This window comes from Lontra canadensis, unplaced genomic scaffold (assembly GCF_010015895.1).
Source record: "Lontra canadensis isolate GAN:19392208 unplaced genomic scaffold, GSC_riverotter_1.0 scaffold3, whole genome shotgun sequence".
Lineage (NCBI taxonomy): Eukaryota > Metazoa > Chordata > Mammalia > Carnivora > Mustelidae > Lontra > Lontra canadensis.
The window spans coordinates 29,122,433-29,148,836 of record NW_022630997.1 but is presented as its reverse complement, the minus strand read 5'-3'; the positions used below and the strand labels follow the sequence as shown (position 1 = coordinate 29,148,836).

The 26,404-nt window shown below is 37.4% G+C and overlaps 1 protein-coding gene and 1 non-coding gene across 2 annotated transcripts; both read left to right on the top strand.

Moving 5' to 3' along the window:
- The first annotated feature begins 10 nt into the window (after positions 1 to 10).
- LOC116855202 (mitochondrial import inner membrane translocase subunit Tim23) lies at positions 11 to 26,404 on the top strand. The gene is made up of 7 exons (XM_032837710.1): positions 11 to 267; positions 2,551 to 2,609; positions 12,185 to 12,278; positions 12,596 to 12,680; positions 16,813 to 16,871; positions 18,624 to 18,734; positions 25,924 to 26,404. Exons 1-7 carry the CDS (start codon positions 162 to 164, stop codon positions 26,037 to 26,039), a joined length of 630 nt encoding a protein of 209 aa, XP_032693601.1. The 5' UTR covers positions 11 to 161; the 3' UTR covers positions 26,040 to 26,404.
- LOC116858460 lies at positions 15,170 to 15,373 on the top strand. Its single transcript, XR_004380919.1, has one exon. It is a non-coding gene; the product is annotated as a small nucleolar RNA SNORA74 (small nucleolar RNA).

Genomic DNA, 26,404 nt, shown 5'->3' with positions numbered 1-26,404 from the left:
GGAAGTGCAAGGATTAGCGGGTACCGGCTCCCGGAAGGTCACCGCGTGAAGGAGGCGGTGGGAACGCGGGTCTCCCCGCTGTTTCTGGGGAGCAACCGCAGAACAGACGAACCTGGCCTGAGGCGGCGGTGAGAAGGAGACGAGCAGTTTGCTGCGACACCATGGAGAGCGGCGGGGGAAGCGGGAACAAAACCACAGGGGGGTTGGCCGGCTTCTTTGGAGCCGGCGGGGCAGGTTACTCGCACGCGGATTTGGCCGGCGTCCCGCGTAAGTATCAGGCCTACCTTGTGAACATTTCTCAGTGGTTCTTGGCGACTCCGCCAGACGTATAGTGTGTTTACTGTGGTTTTTTTTCGGCTGGCTTTTACAATCTTCAGTACGAGTGATGGGGTTAGGGTGTTTGCGCTGCCGCTCGAGTTTTTGGAGCTATGGATCCCCGAGAAGTTCTGTCCGGGTGACGTGGACGCGGGATGCTGCATGTTTTCTTCCCTTTATAGACGAGTGTGGTGCCTTATCTTTCCTACCACACATTTCTTGTGCGTTGAGCTGTGTGTTTGACTCTAGATTAAGAGGAGAGCCTACCTCTGCAAGTAAATACATTCCAAATAGGCTATAAATAACTTTTAAGCTCTAAGTCGGTGTTTCGAAACTGCGATATAGCCTTCAGGGCAGAACATTTAATATTGAATGTAGGCAAGAAAGAAATCTGAGTCGGGCCAGCGGAGGAGCCAAGAAGAGAACTGCACTTTATAGGCCATTTATGGACTTGAAAAAAGAAGCCAGGTAAGAATTTTAGGAAACGAAATATGCAGGGTCAAAAGTGCAGAAATATGAATACCACCTGTCTGTGCCCTCTCAGTCGTGTGAATGTCGTCCAGACGTTTGGGACTTTGTGGGTATTCAGCTGGATGAATATAACTTGTTCTACTTCTCCAGGTCTTCTTTGGTCAAGAGCAAAAGAGTCCTAGTGTCACTTATGTCAAAACTGAGTCTGGAACACATTTTACATATAATAAGCCTTCCGAGGTCTGAGTTTTGGAGCACAAAGGGCACTGCCTTAATATGACAAAGCATTGTTATATTAATTTGATTAAGGTTTGAAGGTAAATTGAGAGGTCGAGGGTGACCACCATTCACTGAACACCTGGAATGAGCCAACGGCTTTTCTGGGTGCAGGACTACCGTGGTCAAAAGAGATGATTGCTGCTTTCATGGAGTTTACATCCTAGTGTGCCAAGTAACACAAACACATTTCAGTTAATAAGTGCATGTAAAGGCATCAAAACAGGATCAGGGGATGGGAGCAGGTCACTGTTTTAGAATAAATAGGTCAGGGAAAGCAACCAGAGGGTGTTTACATTTGAGCTGTGACTTGGATACAATACAAATGTGGGGCCGCATAGGCACATGGAGGTACACAAGGGAAAATGGTTAGTCCAAGTGCCCTGGGGTGAGGGGGGACAGACCTGCCATGTTTAAAGAACATCTGACGGGCCAGTGTTTCTACAAAGTTGAGAGGGAGTTGGAGCAGTAGGAGATAATGAGATCAGGAGAGCAAGTAATGGCCACTAATGCATTGTTTTATAAGCCATAGTAAGGAGTTTGGATTTGATTAAAATTGTGAATGGAAGCCATTAAGGCTGATTTCCTTTTATTAAAAAAAAGTCACTTTAGTTACTATATAGGAAGTGAACTGAAGGGACTAGAGCAGATTAAGGAGTTCATTTAGGTAGGAGATTGTTACTGTAGTCTAGGTGAGATTTAATGGTTGGACTAAGATGGTAGCAGTAAAGATGGTGGTAAGTAAAAGTTCGAGATGAATATTGAATATAGAATTAATAGGACTTTCAGTTGACGAAAGGACTAGAGTCATGGGTATTTCTTAGATTTGTGAACATTCAAAGGATTCAAGGATTAAATTCAGAATATGAGAAAGTTGATATTCCTTGATAGATTTTTTTCCCATTGTCAAAGTTAGTGGGATTCAAGTCTGGCTCTCTGAGAGTTTCCATTTTCTTTTGTCCTGACTCCCATTCCTGTGGTGATGACCCAAGAATGTTCTACACTGCCACAGCAAATCACCTTTGTCAGCAACTGTCAATACTAAGATTTGAAGGAACGGCCTTAAAATATTTATATATAACTCAACCCAAGCACTGGTTTTCCCATGAAATTCACTTGTCTATTTTCAGTCTTATTTTGCAATTTGTGTAGATGTCAAGCATCCTTGTAGCAAAGTAGAGGAAATTAGCTTTATAATTGACTTCGGCTACGCTTCCTGCTCCTTTGATTATTTGATCCACATTATTGCCAATATCTTCTTGGTATGAGAGCCTGAGCCACTAGTGCAGGACTTAGTTTGAAATTCAGGACCTCAGGAGGAGACAGCCACAAAACTGCCAGACAGGATAAGGAGAAAAGTAGAAAAGGAGAAAATTTCATATTCAGTGAGCCTGTAAATCAAAATTGAAGAACACCTGAAACAGCATAATTAACACTGAATGAAATAACTTTTTAAAATTTCATTGCAATGTGATGTTTTCTCTCTAGTGACTGGTATGAATCCTCTGTCTCCGTATTTAAATGTGGATCCACGATATCTCGTTCAGGTAAAATTAAGACTAGTCCTTTTATGAATTTATTAGTTTGGTGATTTATCTTACTGCTTTAAAAAAAAAATCCAGGTTCTTATGCTAACTAGATCTGTGATACATATTTCTGAAGGCACCAACTCCTTTTTCTTTTTCTTTTTTTTCTTTTTCTTTTTCTTTTTCTTTTTCTTTTTCTTTTTCTTTTTCCTTTCTCAGAAACTCCAGGGTTTGACTTTTATCTCTCTGGTACTAATTAACTAATTCCCTTTAAAGGGTTTTGGGGGTTTGAGGTGTTTTGGGTTTTTTTCCCCTTTCCCATTTAAATTGTGAAATGTACTAACATTAAATTTACTATCTTACCCATATTTAAGTGTACTGTCCAGTAGTATTAACTACGTTTATAATATTGTGCAACAATTACCACCTACCATATCTGTAACTCATTTCATCGTGTAAAACAAACTATACCCGTTGAAAAGTAACTTCATTCCACCCACCCATCCCATGGCAACCACCGTTCTGCTTTCTGTTTCTGGTTTTGATACTCTTAAGTACCTCAAATAAGTAGAATTATAGTATCTGTCTTTTTGTGATTGGCTTATTTCATTTAACGTAATATTCTCAAGTTTCACTTATGCTATAGCATGTGTCAGAATTTCCTTCCTTTTAGGCCGACTAATCGTAACTGAATAATATTCCATTCTGCTTATCCATCGGTCCCTGGACGCTTGGATTGCTTTCATATTTTAGCTATTGGGGGTAGTGTTGCTCTGGACATTAGTGTACAAATGTCTCTTCCTGAACCCTTTAATTTCAGTTATATATTCAGAAGTGAAATTACTGGATCTTGTGGAAATTTTATTATTATTTATCTGAGGAACTGCCATACTGTGTTCCATAGCACTATACCCTTTTACATTCCCAAGAACTGCACAAAGTTTGCGATTTCTCCACATCCTCACCAACACTTGTTATTTTCTGCGTTTTTTTGATCATAGCTATTCTAATGGGTATGAGGTGGTGGTCCTTGTAGTTTTGAGTTGCATGACCCTAATGATTAGTAATGTTGAACACCTTTTCATATGATTTTTGCCCATTTTATGCCCATTGCCATACCTTTGGAGAAATGCTTATTTTTAAGTTCTTCGTCCATTTTTGAATTGAGTCTTTATTGATGTTGAATTTAAGTTCTCTATATATTCTGAATATTAATCCCTGATCGGGTAACATGACTTGCAAATATTTTCTCACATCCGGTGGGTTGCCTTTTTATTATGCTGATTACTATCTTTTGAGGCACAGTATTTTTAAATTTTCACAAAGGCCAGTTCTTATTTTTCTTTTTTTTTGTTTTTTAAGATTTTCTTTGTTCATTTGACAGAGGGAGGAGAGATCACAAGTAGGCAGAGAGAGGAGGGGAAGCAGGCTTCCCACCGAGCAGAGAGCCCAATGTGGGGCCCGATCCCAGGACCCTGAGATTGTGACCTGAGCCAAAGGCAGAGGCTTTAACCCACTGAGCCACCTAGGCGCCCCTTATTTTTCTTTTTTTTGTTGTTGTTGCCTGTGCTTTGGTGTCAAATCCAAGAATTCATTGCCAAATCCAGTGTCATGCTTTTCTCCCATGTTTTCTTCTAAGAGTTTTTTTGATTTTAGGTCTTATATTTAGATCCATTCAATTTTTATATTAGGTGTTTAATTTTTTTATTAGGTAAGGATCCAACTTTACTTGTTCATGTGGATATCTGGTTTTTAGAGCCTCATTTGTTAAGAGTGTTTTTTCCTCATGGAGTGGTCTTGGCAATCTTGTTCAGAATCATTTGACTATATGTGAGGGTTTATTTCCAGGTTCACTGTTCTGTTTCATTGGTCTATTTGTCTGTCTTTGTCAGTATCACACTCTTTTGATTACAGTAGCCTTGTAGTAAGTTTTGAAATCAGGAAATGTGATTATTGTTCTCTTTCTTTCTTTCTTTTTCTTTTTTTTTTTTAAATTTATTTGTCAGAGAGCACAAGCAGGAGGAGCAGCAGGTAGAGGGAGAAGCAAGCTCCCCGCTGAGTGAGGAGCCTGATGCAGGACTCAATCCCAGGACCCTGGGATCATGACCTGAGCCAAAAGCAGACACTTAACCAACTGAGCCACCTAAGCATCCTGATTATTGTTCTTGTTCAAGATTGTTTTGGCTGTTTGGGGCTCATTGAGATTCCATATTAATTAGAGGATAGGTTTTTCCATTTGCAAAAACATGGTATTTTGATAGGGATTACATTGAATCTGTAGATTCTCTTGGATGGTATTGATATCTTAACAGTATTAAGTCTTCCAACCCGCACACATGGGTTATGTTTCCCTTTCTTCTTTGTTTGCCTTTAAGAGGTTTTATGGTTTTCATTTTGTAAGACTTTTACCTCATCGGTTAAGTTCATTCCTAAGTATTCTTTTTTTATTTAAAGATACGGTTTTTTATTTCTTTATTTAACAGAGGGGGAGGGGATGAGAGGGAGAGCACAACTAGGGGGAGCAGTAGGAAGAGGGAGAAGCAGGCTCCCTGTGGAGCAAGGAGCCCGTTTTGGGGCTTGATCCCAGGATCCTGGGATCATGAACTGAGCTGAAGGCAGACACTTAACCAACTGAGTGACCCAGGCACCCCTATTCTTTTTGATGCTATTATAAGTGGAATTGCTTTTTTAAATTTCTTTTCAAATTTTCCATTACTAGCATATGGAAATCCTTTTAATTTTTTGTGTTGACTTTGTATCCTGCTACTTTGCTGCATTTGTTTATTAGATCTAATAGGTTTCCTTGTGCAATATGTAGGATTTTCTACATATAAGATTATTTTATCTGCAAAGAAAGAAAATTTAGCTTCTTCCTTTCCAATTTGGATACCTTTTATTTTTTTCTTGCCTAATTGCTGTAGCTAGGACATCTAGTACAAATATCCCCTGCTTTTTGAAAGTTCACATTATTCCATTTCACCTTCATGAGAGGTCTATATTATGTAGGTCTGTATGTAGTACCTGTTTATACTGAACAGAAGAAATCAGAAGAGAATTTTTGCTTTTACCAAAAAAGCAAAAATAGCATTCAGCATTTGTTTTGCAGTGAGCTGTTATAATGGCACCATCGAGCTCCTTCCTGGGGATCTGCACTCAGCATCTCAGCATCAAGCCATCGCAGCTTATCTGTGAGCATCTGTGCTTTATCTTCATTTATTTTGCGTGTTTGATAGCAAGCTGTGTCTTAAGGTATCAGAAAACACAGAGAGGTTTTATTTTGGGTCTAGGAGTACTCAAAACATTTTTCCATGTAAGTTGATGATAATTGCTTCTTTGCTTTATGACATTTTGACTTACAGGAGGTTTTATAGGAATATTCTACTTACAGATATCAGGGGACTTGTGCTGTGTCGAAAGAAGAGTGGCAGAAATGGGTATCCTTTCCTTTTTCTGATTTTGGATGGAAAACTTATCTTTTATGTTTTAATATAATGTTCAGTGTGTAATTTTCATATATGGCTTTTATTATGTTGAGGTAGTTTCCTTCTATTCCTAGTTTGTTGAATTCTTCTTATCTTAAAAGTATGTTGGATTTTGTAAAATACTTTTTTTGCAGTAGTTGAGGTGATTGTGGTTTTTTTTTTCACTCTTCTTTCTTTTAATGTGGTGTATTATGTTGATCAGTTTAAATATATTGGGCCATCTTGCATTACATAAATAAATCCCACTTGGTCATGGTGTGTAATCTTTTTAATATGCTGCTGAGTTTGTTTTCCTAGTATTTTGTTGAGGATTTTGCATCAGTATTCATAGGGGATATTGGTCTGTAGTTTTCTTGTAGTGTCTTTGTCTGGCTTTGGTATGAGGGTAATCCTGGCCTTATACCAAATATTACCTCCACTTCAATTTTTTTGGAAATGTTTGAAAAGAATTGGCATCAGTTCTTCTTTAAATGTTGGATAGATTTCACGAGTGAAGTCATTAGGTCCAGGGTTTTTCTTGGTTGTGACTTATGTATTGTGTTAGAGAGAGAGAGAACATGGAGTTAAAGGGGGGCAGGGGCAGAGGGAGAAGGAGTAAGAGAAATTTTAGCAGGCTCCATGCCTAGCACAGAGCCCAATGTTGGGCTCTATCTCACAACCCTGAGATCATGACCTGAGCTGAAATCAAAAGTTGGACCCTTAACCAACTGAGCCACACTGGTGTCCCTGGTGTGACATTTTTTATTCCTGATTTCACACTTCTCACCAATTATAGGCCTGTTCAGATTTCCTGTTTCTTGGTGAGTTTTATGTCTCTAGGAATTTGTATATTTCATCAAGGTTATCCAATTTGTTGGCATGCAGTTTTTTATAGTACTCTTATTTCTTTTTCTAGTTCCTCAAGTTTCCTTAAGTTGCAAAGTTAGGTTGTATATTTGAGATCTTTCTGATATTTTTAATAAGCATTTATAGCTCTGAATTTTCCCCTTAGCACTACTTTCACTGGATCTCATAAGTTTTGATATGTTGTGTTTTCTTTTTTATTGATCTCTTAAGTATTTTCTAATTTCCCTTATGATTTCTTCTTTGATCTGTTGGTGGTTTATGAGTGTATTGTTTAATTTCCATGAATTTGTGAATTTTTTATTTTATTTCTGTTACTGATTTCTAATGCATATTCTTGTGGTTGGAGAAGATAGTCTGAATGTATATTTTTAAAATCCATTGAGACTTAATTTGTGTCCTGATATATTTGTCCTGGAAAATGTCCCACATGCACTTGAGAAAAATGTCTATGCTATTATATTACTGATGGGTAGAGTGTTTTGTAGATGTTTGTTAGATCTGTTTGTTCTTTGATTTATGGTGTTAAGTGCTCATATTTCCTTATTTTCTGTCCGGTTATGATTATTATCATTATTGAGAATAGAGTATTGAAGTCTCCAATTACTGTAGAAATTTCTATTTCTCCCTTTCTTTCCACTGTTTTATATTTAATATATTTTAATGGCCTGTTACTAGGTGTATAAATGTTTATAATTGAATCTTTTTGTTGTATTGGACCTTTTATTAATATTCTCTTTCTTTGTAATCTTTCATTTATTTAAAGTCTATATTTTCTGATATTAGTATGGCCACCCTGCTGTCCTGGATTTTATTTGCATAGAATATCTTTCTCTATCACTTCAGTTTGAATCTTTTTGTGTCTTTGGAATGAAAGTAACCCCCAGTATTGTTGGATCCTGGTATTTTATCTATTGTGCCAGTCTTATGTCTTTTGGTTAGAGAGTTTGATCCACTTATATTTAAAATGATTACTGATAAGGAGGGATTTCTGTCATTTTGCTGTTTGTTTTTTATACGTCCTCTAGCTTTTTTGTCCTTCGTTTCTTGAATTACTGTCTTTTGTTTTTAGTTGATTTATTTTTTTCAGTGAAATGTTTAAATCTCTTTTTCATTTTCTTTTGTGTATGTTCTGTAGTTATATTCCTTTTAGTTCCTGAGGGATTTAACATCCTAAAATTTAACTCCTAAAATTATAAATCTAGTTAGAATTTTTACCAGTTTAACTTCCATAACATGCAAAAACACTTCTTCTTTAACAGGTGTGTACTCCTCCTCTCAGTTGTTAATGTTAATAATTTATAGCTTTAGGGACGCCTGGGTGGCTCAGTCAGTTAAGCTTAAGCATCTTCCTTCAGCTCAGGTCATGATCCCAGGGTCTTGGGATCAAGTACTGCATCAGGCTCCTTGCTCAGCAAGGACCCTGCCTCTCCCTCTGTCTTCCACTCCCCCTGCTTGTGTTCTCTCTCTCTCTCTGACAAATAAATAAAATCTTTAAAAATTAAAAATAAAAGAGTAAAGGATTTGAGTAGATGTTTCCCTAAAAAGATATAGAAATGTTCAATAATCATAAAAGATATTTAATGTCACTTACTAGGGAAATGCAAATCACAAAACCGACGTGAGATACTCCTTCACCACTGCTATAGGTATTATCAGAAACATGCAATAACTGATGTTGGTGAGGATATGGAGAAATTGGACCTTCATGCACTGCTGGTCGAAATGTAAATTGAAACAGCTGCTTTGGAAACAGTCTGATAATTTCTCAAAATATTAAAAATAGAGTTACCATTTGACCCACTAATTCTGCTCAATAGATTTATACCCAAGAGAATTGGACAGTTTCTCAAAATATGAAAAATAGAGTTACCATATGACCCAGTAAATCTACTCAGATATATATCTAAGAGAATTGAAAACATAGGTCCACACAAGAGGTTGTGCACGAATGCTCTTATCAGGTTTATTCTAAATAGCCAGGGGGTAGACACAACCCAAATGTCTGTCAACTTAAAAATAAACAAAATGTGGCATCTCCATGCAATGAGATATTTAGCAGGAAAAAAAGGAAGAAGTGATGATACATGCTGGAACATGGTCGAGCCTTGTAAACTTATTATTGCATGAAAGAAGCCAGTCATAAAAGACCATATATTGTATGATTCTATGTACATGAAATGTCCAGAATTGGCAAATACAAAGAGACAGAAAGCAGACCGATTAGTAGCTACCCAGGGTAGGGGAGAAATGAAGAATAACTGCTAACAGGTATGGGGTTCTTTTTGGGATAGTGAAAATGCTCTAAAGATAACAGTCTTTGTCGTATAATACTGAATATGCTAAAAACCATTGAATTATACACTTTAAATAGGTGAATTATATGGTATTTGAATTACATATCAGTAAATAGGATGGGTTTTGGGGTGGTTTTTTAAGAGAAGTGGTTGGGACTTTTTGTTTCAAGTTGAATCACTGATAGTAATTGCCTGCATTTCTTGTTCAGTGTGTTTCAATAGAAGCAAGTTGATTTGGGACTTGTTTAAAACTTGTTTGTTTTTGCAGGAAATGTTTGTCAAATATCTGCAGTGTATGTTTATTTATTTTATTTCAAGAGTACCTCTCCCAGTATTTTACTCAAAATTTCAAAACTAGTCACATGTGTTTTGCTTAAATGTTGAATGTAGGTTGAATATACAACCTTTTAAAGGTTGTACTGTAGCTCCATTTAAAAATACGGTGAATGCTGTGAAGTGTATAAACCTGGCAATTCACAGACCTGTACCCCTGGGGCTAATAATACATTATATGTTAGTAAAAAATAAATACATAAATACATAACATTGTGACCCTACAGTGCTAGGTGGGGCTTGGTAAGGTTAGACATCAATTTTAAAAAATTGGGATTCTTGCTTAATCACAAACGTTTGTAGTGACCTTTTCCATTCAAATGCAAAAGGGGTTTCAGAATTGAAAAGTTTTTCTCGTCCGTTATAAAAACCATGGAAAGCCTAAATTTAAAGGTTACCTTAGTTAAAACTGAATTTTATGGAACAGTTTTCCATACTTCTGAAGTACAGAGACATCTTAAATACTACATGTGAACTCACCGTATACTGGTTTTTGTCAACAACTTCTTATCTGAGGCACTATTTGTGGTTTCTCTTACTATTGCTTTGTGTTGTCACCACCTTTGCATCATCACTGATAAATTAAAAATTACATTTGGTAGATAATCTTCTGCTTTTTAGGCCAGATGAACATCCAGTATAAAAACAAGATGAATTTGAATATTTCTAACATCCAGTATCTCCAGTTGAAATATAAATATTTCACATAATCTTGGCCTTCTGACTATTTTATCAGGTACAGTGGTGCCCATCCTTGGATGCATTTCTCTTCTGTGTGGCAAACAGTGATACTGGTGATTGTTACACAGTGTCCTCAGCACAAGAACTTTTCAGTGTATCTTCCCTACATGCATGTGTTATCTTTACTTCAAGAGCAACCTGTTAAGTGCTTATTTCTTGCAGTTCAAATTTGGCTTGCAGAAGTTTTTTTCATAACATAATAAGCTATTAATCATATTTTTATAGAAATCAAAAGCCTTTTCATTTTCTCCCAGGATTAATGTAATTTGGCCAGTGTCCCCTCCCTCAAAAAAGTCTTTGCAAATTTTTGTTACGTGAAGCAGTACATTTAAGGAGCTCTTGGGTGGCTCATTCAGTTAAGCATCTGCCTTCAGCTCAGGTCGTGATCCCAGGGTCCTGGGATCAATTCCTGCTGTGCATCCAGCTCCCTGCTCGGAAGGGAGCCTACTTCTCCCTCTCCCCAACCCCCATCCCCCACCACCACTCATGTTCTTTCACTGTCTCTGTCTCTGTCAAGTAAACAAATAAAATCTTTTTAAAAAATTAAGTGAAACAGTACATTCTAATTGCATTTAAAAGATTAAGCCCCAATGACCGCTAACCATGAATTTGTTTTCAAGAGGCTCTGTGTGTGAACTGATATACATTTGCCTTCAGTCCTCTTAGTACTTTTATTATGGTTGACCCTAGCAAAGAGTTGAGTTGGTGATAACATGCACTTTGCTTATTAATGTTCATCATGACCTTTAAAAAAAAATTCCCTGTTCGTAATTAGCGATCCATTTCTAGGTTGAAGAATTATATACCTCATTAAATATAGTATTTCTAAAAATTCCAAGCCAGAAGTACAGTTTAAAACTAAGTGATTAATTTAAAGGTCCAAAACTTTGAGAAACCGTGTGTATCATGATATGGGATCTCTTCAGAGTTGGCTTATTATTGCCCAACAGACTGTTTCTGTGTGATGAAAGTAGATGTGCTTGCTTATTTGTGCACTTTTTGGTGAGAATGTATGCATAAGCTAGAAATCAAAAACCAGTGCATAGCTGCAGTTTTCCTAATCAGGAATGCATTTACTGAAGTTCCATATTTGGTAAAGTGATGTTTGCTTGTTAGCAAATTGCCAGCGGTGTGTGCTTATGGCTTATTTTAACCATCTTTGTATAGAAAGCTAGGCAAACCTGTATTGAATGTGTTCTGTATGAGTGTATTATAATTATAGAATCAATCATATTGTGCTCTTACAGTAGCATTTTCAACTTAAAATTCTTAGATAGCTTTCATGGGTTTCATATCAAATTTGTATATGCATTTACTAGAAAGAGATTATAGCTGTCTAAGATTAATAAAATAGATACTTCCCCAAACTGTTAAGAATTAAGAAGGTAATTTTGTCCTTGCATAATTGATCCAAACTGTTACGCTTTTATAGTTTCTGCCCATTTTTTATGATAATAGTAAAATTATGCTTGATAAATAGTAGCTATAGAATGAGAGTTCTTTTTCCACAGTGGTATCTCAATCAAATAAACTGTTACTTCTCTTACCTTTCCGTTTACCTTTCTCTAGAGCTGGTCTTCCTAAACTCTCTTGCATGTTGCATCATATTTATTATTAAGGAAGGCAAATTACATACAATTGGTCAAACTTAATTGAAAAGCAAAGTTCTGATGAGAATGCCCCCTGAAAACTAATGAATGTAACTGTATGTGTAGTTCATTTCACTTCACTTTGATTTAGGTGTTGCTGTTGCAGAAAGTTTTACTTTATGCTTGACTAAGTATAGTTGAGTTTTAGTTAATCTCAGGTTTTACTTTTGTGAATTTGACAAATTAAAAAACACTTTTTAATACTGGGTTTTGAGGGGAGCTCAGCTTGTTTTTTGTTATTGCCCCTTTAGGATACAGATGAGTTTATTTTACCGACTGGAGCTAATAAAACCCGGGGCAGATTTGAGCTGGCCTTCTTTACCATTGGAGGATGTTGTATGACAGGTGGGTATGATAATTTTTTTCACTGTCCTCAATCCAAGTAGGCAAAAGTTCTTAAAATCAAAAGCAATTCAAGTACTGGTTTCAGGGTTTTAAAAAATCATTATTGAGAGTCACCTGGCTGACTCAGTGGACCATGTGACTCTTGATCTTGGGGTTTTAAGTTCATGTTTCATGTTAGGTATGTAGATTACTTAAAAATAGAATTTTTAATAATAGTAAATAAGTAAATGATCATTATTTACATTTTTTATTTTTTCCTATTAAATAAAAGTAAAAAAGAATCTGAAGTGCAGTTGTTTTTTACTGCGATTCACTAGGGGCTGCATTTGGAGCAATGAATGGTCTACGGCTAGGATTGAAGGAAACCCAGAGCATGTCCTGGTCCAAACCAAGAAACGTACAGTAAGTCTTATGTAATCATCTCATGTAGTGCTGTTTGAATATTAACCTCTACTTTTTTGACCTGATGAACACAATCTTGAGATTACACATGTTTAGAGGATTGACATCCGTTTTGATCGATTTTTTTTAATTTTCTTAATCAAAATAAAAGAAACTAAGGAATCGGGTTACTGAGGCTAAGGTTTGTTTTGTTTGTTTTTTAAAAGATTTTATTTATTTATTTCAGTGAGAGTGAAAGATACCACGAGCAGAGAGAAAGGGTAGAGGGAACCTGATGCAGGACCCCAGGATCGTGACCTGAGCCGAAGGCAGATGCTTAAACCATTGAGCCAGCATGAGGCTAACATTCTAAAAGGAGTGATTTTTGGTCAGTGTCCCTCAGTTAGCTGGTGCTACCCCAACCTAACTTACCTACCTTTTCATTCTGTGGGCCTGTAGGGCGTGCTTTTCAAGTTGTTGAGTTGCTGCATTATTTGGATTGTTCGAGGGCATGCAGAAACCACAGGACTTGGTAGTAAAGAAATAAGCATGTAAGAGTGATTGCTGGATATGCTGTCATTTGAATTGAACTACTTACTGAGTTCACACTCCGTTTCTGAAAGAAGGCTAAAGAAAATCTATCACAAAATTCCTAGAAATCAGCAGTAGTTCCTGAGTCTTCTCTCAGGAAATTCAAGTTTGTGGAGAAAGGAAAGTACAGATGTCTTCACCCTGCCTAAGAAATAAACATGACCAGTCCATGTAGATACTCTCTAAATAATTCGATGTTTAGTTTTACATAACTTTATGGCTCCTGGTTTTGCTTTAGGACACATTAAGCTCCATTTTCTTTGCATGTTATTTAGCCAGCAGGTGGCAGCAGGTTTGCTAAATTAGATATTGGGAATCCTGAACACTTGTCAAGTTTCTCACATTCCTGTTAGGATGTGGATCTTGGCTTTACTAAGCTACATCCTTGAATATTTTTACATGTATGTTAATATTTGTCCCTTACTCCGGGGCACCTGGGTGGCACAGTCAATTAAGTATCTGCCTTCGGCTAAGGTCATGATCTCAGGACCCTAGAATTGAGCCCCATAATAGGTTCCCTGCTCATGGGGGAGCCTGCTTCTCCTTTTCCTCTGCCTGCTACTCCCCTGCCTGTGCTCTCAGGTGCTTTCACTCTTGTTCTCCCTCTCACTGTCAAATAAGTAAATAAAATCTTTTAAAAATATATTTGTCCCTTATTCTAATAATTTTTATTTTTGACTTTTTTGTGTTATAGAAAATTTTGGAAATATACCATAGTAGACAGAATAGTACAGTAAAGACCCATGAACCATAATCCATCCTCAACAGTCAACCAGGATTGGGACCAATTATGCTCCATCTCATTCTTCTCTCCCATATTACTTTGAAGCAAGTCCCTAACATCATATTAAATATGAAAGTGGATGGTCAGGGCGCCTGGGTGGCTCAGACCTTAAGCATTTGCCTTCACCTCAGGTCATGGTCCCAGGGTCCTGAGATCGAGCCCCCTGTTGGGTTCCCTGCTCAGTAGGAAGCCTGCTTCTCCCTCTTCCATTCCCCCTGGTTGTGTTAACCTCTCTCGCTGTCTTGGTCAAATAAATAAAATCTTAAGGGAAAAAAAAAAAAGGAAAGAAAGTGGAAGGTCTCCTGGAAAAGGTAACTTTTGTTTCTTAAAACAGTGATAGTTATTAATTTTTGGAGAGAGTCAAATCGGTTTGTATTTTTTAGATAAGATTTATAAGATATATCATTTTTATATAACAATTCTGATCTTACTAAATAAGAAGTGTTTAAAATAGGAGACAGCTGGAGCACCTGGGTGGCTCAGTTAGGTGGCTGCCTTTGGCTCAGTTTATGATCTCAGGATCCTGGGATTGACCCCTGCTTTGGGCTCCCTGTACAATGAGGAGTCTGCTTCTCCCTCCCCACCTTTACTTCTCATCCCCTCTTGTGCTCTCTTGTACTCTCCTTCAAATAAGTAAATAAAATCTTTGAAAAATAAAATTAATAAAATAGTAGACAGCCTCTAAAAATGGAAAGAAGATAAGGTTTGGGGCCAGACAGATCTATGTAGCTTCAAAGCCTAGTTTCATTACTTACTGTTTTGTGATCTTAGGTAAGTTTTTTCTGCTTTCGGCTTTGAAGGGTTATTGAGAGTTGATTAAAGTAGGTAAGGGCCCAGTATGTGGAGATACATTGTCCAGTCATATGCCAAACAATTTCACCAGTTTGCAGTGCTTCCAGCAGTGCAGTAATGAAAATTACTAGTTTTAAAAAAGTGTTACATATGACAACAATATGCTGAACTTAAAATGTTAGGAAATATGTAACAGAATTAATTAGAAGCAATATACTTCATTACTAATATTTTTTAAAAACCTTTTAGAAATAATACAAATTTTTGTTATTTGGGCATTAATTTAAATGAATTTTTAATTGCATTAAATAAGTTTTTTTACTCTTACTGTAATTCCATAATTTCCAGCAGTAGTCAGCTGTCCGGATAGACCCATTCCTGTGATGGTGTTACACTGCTGGGAGAGGAATGTCCTGTCTTCTTCCTCCAGTTGCCTCTGTCACTGTTCTGGTGACAGCTGGCACTGGTGCAAGGCAGAACTGTGCTTCCTTGAGAGTGTGCTGAGCGTTCACTCTGGCCGCTTCGCTCTAGCCTGGGAGCATACACAGGATGCTTTCTCCATGCATTCTAGTTGGACAGCTTTTCCCTTCTCTTTGAGTATTTCCCTTTAATTCTGCTTTATATTCTACAGTATCCCACGCTTTGATCCTATTTAACATCCAAAGTATATTCTTCCCTAAAAAAATTAATTCTAAGCTAATTTGTGCATTATAATGGTATTTTTAATGTAAATCAGTTACTATAAACTTTTTTATAAAATACATTCTAGGTTGTCCTTCGAGCCTTTCTGTATTTGACTTATATTTAAAAATAATAAATTTCTTTACTCACTGCCTGAAAATGTTGGAGGTTTAACCTTTATTTATATTTATATAATCATCCTTAATAAATTCTGAGGAGATACTGAGGTAAGTTTTAAATTTAAGAAAATTGGGGGCGCCTCGGTGGCTCAGTGGGTTGGGCCTCTGCCTTCGGTTTGGGTCATGGTCTCAGGGTCCTGGGATCGGGCCCCGGGGTCAGGCTCTCTGCTCGGCGGGGAACCTGCCTCCCTGTCTCTGTCTGCCTGCCTCTCTGCCTGCTTATGATCTCTCTCTGTCAAATAAATAAATAATCTTAAAAAAGAAAGAAAGAAAAAGAAAACTGGGGGCGCCTGGGTGGCTCAGTCGTTAAATGTCTGCCTTCAGCTCAGGTCATAATCCCGGGGTCCTGGGATCAAGCCCCACATTGGGCTCCCTGCCCGACGGGGAGTCTGTTTCTCCCTTTCCCAATCCCCCTACTTGTGTTCCCTCGCTCACTGTCTCTGTCAAATAAATACAAATCTTAAAAAATAAAATTAAGTTAATAGAACTTTGGAGGGCACCTGTTGGTTGGGCATCTGATTCTTGATTTCAGCTCAGGTCATGATCAAGGTGTCTTGGGATCAAGCTCTGCCTCAGTGGGGTGTCTGCTTCTCCCATCTCCCTCTGCCCCTACCCCCTGCTCCTGCTCTCTCTCTAAAATAAGTCAATAAATCTTTATAAAAATAACTATGGGCACCTGAGTAGCTCGGCCAGTTAAGCATCTGCCTTCGGCTCAGGTCATGATCCCAGGGTCCCGGAATCAAGCCCCCATCGGGCTGCCTCTCCCCTTTCTGTTGCTTGCGCGCTCTCTCCCTCTCTCTCTGTGTCTCTCAAATAAATAAATTCTTTTTAAGATTTTATCCTTTTTTTGACAGACACTGAGAGAGGGAACACAAGCAGGGGGAGTAGGAGAGGGAGAAGCTCAATCCCAGGACCCCAGGATCATGACCCGAGCCAAAGGCAGACACTTAGTGACTGAGTTACCCAAGCGCCCCAATAAATAAAATCTTTTAAAAATAAAAAATAAATAAAATTAAGAAAACTTTGGCTGTTGGATTTATACATTGTAAATAGCTATAGTTATGATTTTTCACATTAGAGAAATGGTGATTCTAAGCACAAATTCTTTCTCTTTCTGTCCCGGTAGGATTTTGAACATGGTGACTAGGCAAGGGGCACTTTGGGCTAATACTCTAGGTTCTCTGGGTAAGTAGAGATCTCACTTAATAATAAATCATTAATGCAAAGAAGGAATGTATATTTATCACGAACAATTTAATCAAAATTCTGGCCTCAGGATATTAAAAATTATAGTTAAATCTATTGTAATGAATAGTGTAGATAATACTTAGGAAAAGACTATGAACAATCTAACAAAGTAATACTAATACAATTTCTCAGTGTTTTAAAAGTCTTTTTCAATATTACATACTCTCCTGTCCAAGCAAGTTACCAAATCATGTTTTAAGTAGATAGAAAATCCAGATAATTTAGGTCCAAGTCAAATGCCTTTGTATGTTAGGAAAGGTTCAGCGGTTCTGTAGTGAGATATGATTAATTCATCCCTCTTCGTATGTTTTCCTAATAGCCCATTCAGCATTCTCTTTACCTTGGAGATTTCTCAGACCTAATTTCCAGAGTTGCAATAGGGCCTTTGTAGATAATAAAGACGTTTGTAGTTCTAAGCAAAGGGTCATTTAGTAGGACTTAGGACCAAAGTATTTCATATTATATTGTTTATGAATGATTGACTCTTGATGACTCATGGCTTTTAAAAATTATACTACCTGTGGTACCTACACTCTTAACAGCTGAGAGTGTTTTTGTAAATTAGTTGAAAGTCTGAAAATCTTTTAATGGTGGCAGATTAAGTAAAAGAAAATGCAAGCATCTTCTTGACAAAATAGAAGAGGCATCTGTTGTGAGAGAATAATATCCCAGCTTTGCCATGGGATTTAGAAGCAGTACATTTTTCCTAGGAAATGACTGCTTCCATATCCTGTTCATGTCACCTTTGCTCCCACCCCATACAGAGTCACCCTTCTTCGATTCTGTTTGGATGCTTATATACCTAGTCAGCCATCCTGGTCTGTCCAGGGACTGTCTTCGTTTAGCACTGCAGATCTCATGGTCCAGGAAACTCTCAGTCGTGGGTGAACTGGGATGGCCAGTTGCCTTGTGTTTTCCCATTGTAATATGATCAATCACAATGTGCTGCTCAACTTCAGTTTCAGTTAAAGAAGTTGAAATGGTAAGAGCCTTTATAGAAGTATAAGAACATCACAGCAGGATTTGTAAGGCAGAGCTTGGTATAATATTGATGGGTCAAACATGGTATAATTTTGAGAAAATATAAGGAAAAGGATTACTAGGAATCTTTACAGGTGTGGGAGAAAGGTATTTTGGGGGAACATTTTGTTAAAACTAAATAGTGCTAGTGTTACAGTTTTTTACATGGGCTGGAACCATACCTCAATTTTTTAAGTGAACGTTTTTCTTACAGTAGAAATGTATGTATTTTTGTTTCTAAATCCAAAGTATAGCTATTATGAATAAAATATAAGTGAAGATTAAAAATATTTCTCCTGGGACTCCCCAGTGGTACTTTTTATAATTAGCTACTATTCGTGTTTCTTCGGAAGCCTTCCAAAGATTTTCTTTGCGTTTCCCAAGTTGTATACACATGTCCCTGCTTTACATACTAGTGAATGTAGTTTTTCTTGCCTTTTTTTTTTTTTTTTTTTTTTTTTTTTGGAGTATGCAGTATTTCATTATATGGAAAGTCAAAGGGCATTTTATTCGGTGCCAGGCTTTTCCTGTTACAAATAGTATATATATACATAAAGAATATATATATTCTTTATGTTTATATAATGTCTATAAGATATATTTCTCTAAATAAAATTGCTGTACTGACATTTAATCTCTTATTACTGATCAGTTCCATTTTCCCTGTAGCTTTGCTCTATAGTGCATTTGGTGTCATCATTGAGAAAACACGAGGTGCAGAAGATGACCTTAACACCATAGCAGCTGGAACCATGACAGGCATGTTGTATAAATGTACAGGTAGGTGCTACTGAATGAAAGAGCTCTCTCAATATACTTTGAAGTATGCTTTAAAAACTAGGTATCCACAGTTTTTAAAGGATACTTGACACGTTTTTTGCAGTTTAATGGAGTGTTGTCTAAAACCTAATAGTTGTTTTGGGTTTGGGGTTTTATTTTGGTTTTTTATTTTGATAAAATATACAAAACATAAAGTTGACCATCTGAACTATTTTTTAAGTGTAAGCTCAGAAATGTTAAGTTAATATATACATTGTTAATATATACATTGTGAAATATCACCACCATCTAACTCCAGAAATTCTCTTCATCTTACGAAACTGAAACTCTATAACCATTAAACAGAAACTCCTCATTTTCCCCTTCCTTTAGCCCTTGGTAACCACCGTTCTACTTTCTAACTATAAATCTGAACTCTGAGGTACTTTAGCTTTGTAAGCAAAATCATATAGTATTTGTCTTCTTATAACTGTCTTTTCACATGTAGCATTATATCCTCAAGTTCATCCATGTTGTAGCATCTTCAGTATTTCCTTTTCAAGGCTGAATAAAACTCCATTGTATGTATCTACCCCATTTTGTTTATCCATTCATCTGTCAATGGATAGTTGGATTGCTTCCACTTTTGACCGCTGTGAATAATGCCTCAATGATGGGTGAACTAAATATAGCTCAACTTTGAAAAAATAATCAGAACCCTAAGAGTTGAACCAAAATGACCTGCGTGGAGATCAAATATCACATTCTCCTCTGGGATCGAAAACAAACTGACATTCACTGACTTGTGGTTATACTTTCAGCTATAAGCACTTACTATAACTTATTTAAAACTGTGAAATGATAATCATCACACCCCAGTTTAATAGATGAGCACAGTATTAGGGACAGGCCCAAATTTTTCATCACATTTCTGCGTTAAATAGCTTAAACTAGGCGCCTGGGTGGCTCAGTGGATTAAAGCCTCTGCCTTCGGCTCAGGTCATGATCCCAGGGTCCTGAGATCGAGCCCCGAATCGGGCTCTCTGCTCAGCAGGGCGCCTGCTTCCCTTCCTCTCTCTCTGCCTGTTTCTCTGCCTACTTGTGATCTCTGTCTGTCAAATAAATCTTTTTAAAAAATCTTGTAAAAATCTTTAAAATCTTAAAAAAAAAAAAAAAAAGCTTAAAGTACATATGTTCTGTACTCATGCTTTTGAGAATTAACTTCTGTTTTATTATGCATTAGACACGATTAACTGAGTAAATCTGTTTTTTAGTAATTCCTCCATCACAAATATCAGGTAGCATTTTTACTTCACTTTTACTAGAAGAAAAGACAAGACTCAACAGGATCATGAAATCAAGATTTCCTGATATATCTGAGAGTAAGAGTTTTTTCCTATATTGAAAATGGACCAGGGGCACCTGAGTGGTTCAGTAGGTTGAACATCCAGCTCTTGGTTTTGGCCCAGGTCATTATCCCAGGGTCATGGGACTGAGCCCCACTATCACTCCTTGCTCAGGGTAGAGTCCGCTTGGGATAATCTACCTTTCCCCCATGTGCACGTGTGTGCACGTTCTCTCCCTCTTTTTTTCTCTCTCCCTCTCTCTCTCTCTTTAAAATAAATAAATAAATCTTTAAAAAGAAGGAAAAAAGAGAAAAGAAAATGGACCACATTTGGAATTTTATCCCTAAGAGCTCACAGTACTTGTAACACAATCACACGTATGTACTTGCATAAATGGACCTCCCAGGTAGAGTGAGACAGCAACTACCTTTTATGTCCACATAGATGTTACCTTGGCATAGAGAAACCTCGTTAAAAATCTAGATATAATTTTTGAAAAATCTTTGGGGTCAGACAGAAGAATTTAAAACTTTAATTGGCACAGGGGCGCACTCAGCAAGAGTTTACCTGGCCCGAACTGGGTTTACAAAAGATCAAATTAATATTTAAAGACAAGATTCCACATAAAAATGTGGAATTCCAGTTTCTTTTGAATAAATGGAAAACACCAAGCTTACATTATTCACACTGGAAAATGCCTGGGGCTGAGTGGCAGCTGTTTCTCTACTGGTTGGATGGGCCCTGAAGTTTTAGCTCATCCCGCTAGTCCCTGTCTTCTTCAGGGCAAACCACTGTAGCATTTCCTGTGCTGAGGGCAGCCCGGCATATAAGAATGTACCGGATTATCATCTTGGGACATACTATGCATATTTAAAAGATAGTAAGGAAAAGGCTGAATGATTGATTTTGAAGGAAATGGGAGACTAGCTTTCTGTGTCAAAAACTTCCCTGCAGTAATGGTATTTGTAACACAGTCTGACACACCTGCCACATACATTATAAAAGAGAAAGGTTTTGGTTCAGTAAAGAAAAAGCAAAAAAGACTATCCCTTAATTCTGTGTCAGGTGACAGTAGATTTCATCTTCCATTGCAATTATGAAGCAGAGAGGAAGTTAATAACTGCTGACCTAGAATTCCAATGTTGACTCATCTTTCCTGGCCGAACAATTTAAATTTAGCTCAACACATCAAAATCAGTCTACAAAGGCAGATCAGTGTATTTTACTGATTTCTGGTTTAGAATGAACTTAATAAGACAGCACAGGATTATGAATTTTGTATGGCAGAAATACAAATACAACTTCCAACTTGTACATTCAGGGATTTGGAGTAGAGTTCAAGCACTCTTGGACTAGAGCCGGCATAAACTCCTAAGGACAGAAGTTTACATTTAGGGAATGGCTGATTACTGCCAACCTAAAACATTTCCAATCCCCAATGTATTTTTTAACAATAGAAATTAAAATTTTAAAAAGGTTTAAAATTAAAGTAGTCTGACTCAACGTAGGTATGGAGCTACTTTAGTGGAAAGAAAGTCATGAGGAAAAATACATGAGAAAATGGATAGTTGTCAGACCAAAAAAGGAATAATTCTGAGGGGGTGATTTTAGTTCATACCTAATACATGTTTAATGGATCTATGTAAATATTTTCAAAGGGTATGAAAAATTATTTGCTTTTCTATGGCATATGAAAATCTGTTTAATATATCATATGACCAAACACATAAATTTGAAATCCAGTCCATCCATAAGGCCCAACTCAACTGTTATTATCCCTTTCAATAGATAGATCTTTTTTTTTTTTTTTTTTTTTTTTTTAATCTATCCTGGAAGCAGTTCAGTGTGGTGAAACGACAAAGGGCTTTGGAATCAGACTGGGTTTGACTTGACTACCACTAGATCCCTGAACCACTACATACAGAGAGGAACTTGTCTGAATTTCACTTTGTTATATGAAGGCAACCTATATTTTCCCTTCACTGACTTGTAAATGGGATAACCTATAGAAAGTAAGTGACTTAAATCCCACCATAAGCACATTTTATATGGTTCTTACAAGGCTTAACACAGTTTTCCTGGTAGGAAGTCAGATAAAATGTCAGATTGAAAAATCAAGAAATAGCAAGGTAGTTGTGCTATTTAAAACCATGGAAGTAAAGAGCAAAGAATGAAAGTAGTTGCCTTTGGGTACTAGGAATTAACAGGATGGTTTGTGTGCCACATTGTGCATCACTAAAATCTTTTAGTACTATTTTGACTTAAAATTATGCCTGTGGACTACTTTACTAAAATAAAAAAGTGAGGGCGCCTGGGTGGCTCAGTTGGTTAAGGGACTACCTTCAGCTCAGGTCGTGATCCCAGGGTCTTGGGATCGAGTCCCATATTGGGCTTCTTGCTCAGCAGGGAGTCTGCTTCTCCCTCTGACCTTCCTCCTTTCATGCTCTCTCTCATTCTCTCTCTCAAATAACTAAGTAAATAATCTTTTAAAAATATTAATAATTAAGTGATCAAATATCTATTTATCAACATAATAAAAATTAGGCATTGATTGGGGAGTTACTGTTTAATGGGTACATAGTTTCAGTTTTGCAACTTGAAATTCTCTGGAGATGGATTGGGGGGGATGGTAGCACGATGCCAATATACTTAATGCTATTGAGCTGTACAGTTAAAAATGGTCAATTTTATGTGTCTTTTACCTCAATTTTAAAAATAAATTTAACAAAATTTAAATAGTGCAAAAAAAATGTGGATAGTATTCTGTAGTAACCATGTGAGTGTGTAGGTTAAGGCTGCGGAGGCCAGCAACTTCTGCTGGCCAGACAGACGCCTGTCTGCTCACTGCCTGGAGGCTGAGAATGTGTTTTATATTTTTAAATACAGTTGACCCTTGAACAACGTGAGGTTGAACTGCAGGAGTCAACTTATACGTGATTTTTTTTCGTTCAGTATAGTACTGTTAATTTTTTTATGATTTTTGTATTAATCTTCTCTCTAGCTTGCTTTAAGAATGCAATAAGTAAGAATGCAATAAATAAAGAATAAATAATTTGTGAACACACAAAATACGTGTTCATCAACTGTGTATGTTTTCAGGAAGGCTTCCAGTCACCAGTAGGCTATTAGTTTTTGGAGTATCAGAAGATGTGCATGGATGTGGGGGGTTGGCACTCCTAACCCCACACTGTTCAAGGGTCAATTGTAGTTACATTTTAAGTGGTTATGTAACTATCTACATAATGGCCTTTGGGCCCTGAAAGCCTAAAATGTCTACTTTCTGGCCACTTTAAGAAAAATTTGCTGGTCCCAGCTGTAATGTAATTGTCAGTTCAGTATGTTAGCTCTGCCACTAACCAACTCTATACCCCACCAACAAGGTCCTTTAATAATCTGGGCCTCGTTTTCCTATGTTGAGAAGAGATAATACTTGCCCTTTCTGGAAGAGTTGTGTAAGGACCAAAAGATAGAAGGTGAAACTGAAACACACGTCTTGTGTTTGTTTTCCTTTATACAGATTGACCGTTGGCCTTACTTGGTTACTGGGTACAAAGCAGGAATGTTTGCTAATCAACTTCCTGTGCTTAGTTGGGCATAAATTGGTTACAGAAAGCCTTAAGCCAAGGCCTTCAAACATTTAACACAACCAGTTGGGAAATGCTGGAATTAGTGGAAAGTTAAAACTAAAACATGGGTTGGTATGTGATAAGAGGCTGCCCTTGAGTCAGGATCAGCTGTGCTGATCAAAGTAAATCAGATGCTCCCCCATGTGTCTGCTTGCTGGAAATAAGTGTTTTCTAACCTTCATAGAAGAGTTTGTTCATTTTGGTCAAAATAGAAAGCTTTCTAGGGGATAAATTGTTCTCCAGGGACAGTTAATATGCCAGTGGTGTCCCAAAGATCTTAGTCTTGGAGTTCCCAGTTTCATTAGGTTACCCCTTATTGCCTCTGCCCAGGGAGGCTTATTTGATAGCCTAAAACTAATGTGAAAATCTTTCAAAAAAGGCTGAGTAGGAACTACATGCTTGGGACACTCAAAGCAAAGGACCAATTGGAACAGTTTACAGCTATTTTCAAACCAGTGGGCAGTGGTCAGAGCCTTGTGGATCTGTAATCGACCTGGGGGAGTTAGTCTGAAGTTGAGTGTTTGGTCCCAGGAAAACATCTGCAAACCTAGTGTGCTTTCATTTACTCGCCCTCCATCATTTTTCTGCTGATAAACAGCAGTGAGGCCACCTTTCCTTTGTTTTATGTTGACTCAGAATGGGGGACTGTATGCTTGTAACCTGCTTGTTCAAAGAACCCTCATCACAGAGTGTTGCAGCATTTATTCTCCTGTGCTTCAGAGTTTTGTTTTTTCCATTTTAGTAATTGGTCTAATTATAGTTCACCTTCAGTCCCTAGAACTTTTTATTGACTTACTAGTCAAAGACATGAGGTAGATCATTACTAAATTGGGCAGATTGTTTTAAGTTAGCCGGTTGAGTGTACATTCTTCAGCCGCAAATTCAACTGCCATACCCACTCTAAATATAGCAAGATGATATAAAAAGAGATGGTGTGAGCTTCAAGGAGAGATCTTCCATTGAATTTTTTGTTTCTGATTCCCTCCCGTGTATTTGATAGCTGTTTATAGATGATGCCTGCAGTTTGTTTCAGTGTGTTTGAGAGATAATTAGGGCACTTCATGGTGGAAACCTACATAGGTCAGCTATCAGACATCTTCAGACTGGAGAGGCTCCTGGAGGGTTTGGCCTTTTAATCTATCAGTTGAAGGCATCTGGCAGAACATTCATTGCAACGGCTAGTCTGAAGTGTTCTAACTTGGCAGTGTCACTGAATTTCACAGAATTTACTGGCTCATAGCCAAAGGACCTCTGGTAAGGTAATCACTGAACCACAGCTCCATTCAACCTTTGCCTTCCTAACACAAGACTTGGAATGAATAATCCATAGGTATAGCATAGGCTACCTTAAGTTTATGTTATCCACTTGTTTGTAAAACTGTAAGAGAGCATCAGGTTATTTCTTAAAAACTTATTTGTGTACCCCCTAGCCCTCATGTTAGACTCGGGTTGGTTTTCAGGCAATGATTAAAGCATTGTTTTTATATTTCATTTCAAGTGAAATATATATTGCTAATCTTTTTTCACATGAAAAACTATTGTTATGCAAAAATAGTTCTAAGTCTAATCCTTCAGTGTTTTTCAGTGAGTTTGATGATGCTAAGTGCCTCATTGCTCATGAGCTGTCGAAGATTGTGATGCGTCAGTGTAGGAGTGGGGGTGGCGGCGGCGGGTGGTGCTTTCTCATCACTTAACTCAAAGCAGGATATAGCCATCTTATCACCACTACTTCTTGAGTTTTCAGAGTTAACAGAGAACCTGTCCAGAGTCCAAAGTTTGTTAATATTCTTCCCAAAGAGGGTGTCACCTTGTTTATATTAAAGCCTTAAATCAACTGGCAATGCCTATGAGGTTCTATAACAGTAGGACTAGGAGGAAATTATTGATCTGTTTGGGACTTCAATAATAGGCGTAAAATCTTGTCTGAAGTGTTATAGGAACAAGTAAAATTGAGAAAGATCAAATTACTAATGCTTATTATCTTATCTGTAATTATGAGTTGAAAGTAAAGGGGAAAGGTTGTGAATGAGAATACAGTATATGTAGTAAACAAGTGATTTAAGGGAATTTCTCACTTGAAAGGTCTTGGTTTCTTATATTACTTTAGGACTTTTATTGTTTGAGGTGGAATATTTATAAACATGAATTGTGTGTTTCAATTTCATGATAATGTTACTCAATCCTTTGATGCCAGGACACTGTATAATACAAGGCTATTCCCCCCGTTCTGTTTTCCAGGTGGTCTTCGAGGGGTAGCACGAGGTGGTCTAGCAGGACTAACGCTTACCAGCCTCTATGCACTGTATAACAATTGGGAGCACATGAAAGGCTCCTTACTCCAACAGTCACTCTGAAGATTTTGCCACCTTAGGAGTGGAGGACACTTTAGTAGTCATCCCGATCAATTTATATGTCAGTCTGGAGTTACTCTTTCTTCCTACAATTAGTTTGAAAAATTGGAGATTCCAGTTTGCTGTGGTGAAGATCATGGATGGTTGACCAGGACTGGCATTCCTTCTACCCAGAGTTGAAGCCAGAACCCTCTGGAGGCTGAGTAATGTGGTTCTCCCCTACTCCCCGAACTGGAAAACTGCTTACTCACAGAATTCAGGTCATGATTGTTAATACAGTATCACCACATTTGTTTATTTAATGATCTGAAACTGTAATGTTGCCTTGTATTCCCAATAAAAGGTGAAAATAGAACCAAAGTGTAAAC

Bases quoted from the DNA above. Each gene is read 5' to 3' on its own strand.
- LOC116855202 (XM_032837710.1), top strand. From the start codon at position 162: ATGGAGAGCGGCGGGGGAAGCGGGAACAAAACCACAGGGGGGTTGGCC. The intron at 268-2,550 runs GTAAGTATCAGG...TTTTCTCTCTAG, and splicing joins GGATTTGGCCGGCGTCCCGC to TGACTGGTATGAATCCTCTG. The intron at 2,610-12,184 runs GTAAAATTAAGA...TTGCCCCTTTAG, and splicing joins ATCCACGATATCTCGTTCAG to GATACAGATGAGTTTATTTT.